General features: G+C 48.7%; 1 protein-coding gene across 1 annotated transcript in view; it reads right to left on the bottom strand.

The window, feature by feature from the left end:
• Positions 1 to 502: 502 nt before the first annotated feature.
• Positions 503 to 2,408, bottom strand: part of LOC121027796 (3 beta-hydroxysteroid dehydrogenase/Delta 5-->4-isomerase) — an 8,194-nt gene continuing 6,288 nt past the window's right edge. Inside the window, exon 4 of the mRNA XM_040471468.1 lies at positions 503 to 1,650. Within this exon, the coding sequence (XP_040327402.1) occupies positions 839 to 1,650 (812 nt within the window). The 3' untranslated portion in view covers positions 503 to 838. The remainder of the gene's footprint in view (positions 1,651 to 2,408) is intronic.

Raw genomic sequence — 2,408 nt, 5'->3', positions numbered from 1 at the left:
TGCCCCTCAAGGGTTCTTCTGGGTCCTAGGGAGTCTCCTGCACAAGCTGGGTGAGAAGGAGGTGGCCCAGAGGAGCCGGGCTCTCCCAAGAAGCACACTCCAGGGCTCTGTTGCACCGCTGACAAACCCCTCTGCGCCACCCCTGTTCGGCTGCAAATTTTAGGCAGTTCAGGCTTCATGAGTCGGTGGACAGGGGCTGTCAAGTCAGTCTGTCTGGGTTAAGTGGCCTGGTCACTTAGCAGTTGGTGGTCATGATGATCGGGTTTCCTTGTCAATAAAAAGAAGTACTAATCCCTACCTCCTAGTTTTCTGGAGAGGGATTAATGCAGTGCTAATATGCCGAAACATACTGGTGCTTAAGTCGATCTTGATTTCCCCCGCTTCCAAACACTTCTGCCCACCTCCGTTCCATGCTACCTTCCTAAAAAGGACGTAGTGCTACCTGGACATGGAAGGGAAAGGAGGAAGGTGTGTGTCCATGTCAACCACAGCGTCCTCCAGATTAGGCATTAAAGCATTTATTACTGTTTTCATTGAGCTGTGTGTAGGAATCGGAATTTTTAAAAGTTAAGAAATGTTTCACACGCAACAAAAGGAAATGGAACCGATAGGCGAAACTATTTAGTGAAACAGGCCCGGATAGCTCAGGATCGGCATCGGAGGCTTTCGTCTGTCCTCTGTAGTGTGGGTAGGACAGAGAGCTTCTGGTTCGGCCAGGGATGGGGAAGGGTTACCATCTTGTAAAGGAAGGTGGCCATCTTGGAAATGGGAGGCAGTAGGACCCAGGCTTGTGCCCTTGTTTCGAAAGACCTCCCTCTACGTCCTTGGCGCCCCCAGATCAGTGAGTCTTTGTTTTTAGGGACTTCTTGTGCTCTTTCACTATGGAGCCAACCCACTCCATGGTCTTTTGCTTTGCTTCCTCCCAGCTGAAGAGTGGCTCATACCCCAGGTCCCGCTGAGCTTTCTTATAGGAGAAGGTAAACACGCTATTTAACAATGTCACCATGTGGCGGTTAAAGGGGGGTTGGTATTTGTAAATCGGACTGAGTAGGAAGCTCACTATTTCCAGCAGGAAGGCAAGCCAGTACTCCAGAAATAGAGGAAGGCTCATTCTGGACTCAAGGGAGAAGCCCCATTCTTTGCTCAAACTGTAATTGAGGTTATCATAGCTTTGGTGAGGTGTGTCATCTGAGATATAATAGAACTGTCCTCCAACTCTGGGGGCCTTCTTGGGGTCCTGTAGGGCCCTCGAGGCCAGAATGTGAGCCCAGGCCACGTTGCCTACATAGACAGGGTTGGCTATGGAGAATTTGCTGCTCTGTTTGATGATCCCATTGTTCCTCAGGGCCTTGTATATATGGTTATAAAGGAATATGCTTCCTTCCCCATAGATATACATGGGCCTTAAGGCACAAGTGTGCAAGGTGCCACCATTTTTAAGAGCCCACCCATTAGCAGCCAGCACAGCTTTCTCCGCAAGTTTTTTGCTGTATGGATACGAAGCGGACCATGTGGATTCGAGATGTTCGTCTTCGTGGCCGTTCTGGATGATCTCCCTGTAGGAGTTGGGCCCAGCCACCTCTATGGTGCTGGTATAGATGAAGATTGGCACACTCGCCTGGACACAGGCTTCCAAAAGGAGCTGGGTACCTGCCCATGGGGAACATGCAGTCAGTGTCAACAAATAACTCACAGGGCCAGCCATGCCCACGGACCATGTCCACCCCCTAACCCACAAGTGAGGTAGTTATTGTAGATCAGGAGTGTACTCCTCTGTGTCTCTGGCTAAGATCTGACTATGCTATAGCCATAGATAAAATGCAAAACTGCAAAAATGAAAACAAACCAACATTTGGGTTCTGGAGAGCAAGAATTTCTAGGCTTTTGGATTTCCTGGACCTGTGTGTGTACTTTTAATTTTGGAAAAGGACAGAGGGTTGCCATTTCATGTTTTGTTGAGTAAAGACATTACAAAAATGATCACTTATCCCTCCCACTTCATTAAAAACAGGTTATTTTAAGTATAACGTTATTAGGAGGCCATACTCTCAGAATATGGACTAGAATTTTACCTAATCCTGACTGAGTAATCCTTACAAAGGCCACTCCTAATTCTGGCTGTGACTTCTTTGACCCAGGTCTGAAAAGCGGACGTGATAAACCTTCCTTCTCCTTGGCATTCCTGAGCCGGCACCGGCTCTCTCTGGGCAGCCTGGTGGAGAACGGGAAAGAGGAGTGTGCCCTCTGCTGGTTAATACCTATACCAGGAGGATCTTGCAGAATCCCTCTGGCTGGGGGAGGTGACGCAGGCATCATTCCCATAAGGAAGGAATTTCCCCGGCAAAGCATCGTCTTCTTTTTCTTCCTTCCTTCCTTCCTTCCTTCCTTCCTTCCTTCCTTCCTTCCTT

The sequence above is a fragment of the Herpailurus yagouaroundi genome, unplaced genomic scaffold (genome assembly GCF_014898765.1).
Source record: "Herpailurus yagouaroundi ecotype Mexico unplaced genomic scaffold, PumYag 77, whole genome shotgun sequence".
Lineage (NCBI taxonomy): Eukaryota > Metazoa > Chordata > Mammalia > Carnivora > Felidae > Herpailurus > Herpailurus yagouaroundi.
Note: the sequence above shows the minus strand (reverse complement) of the source record. Positions and strands in the feature narration are given on the sequence as shown.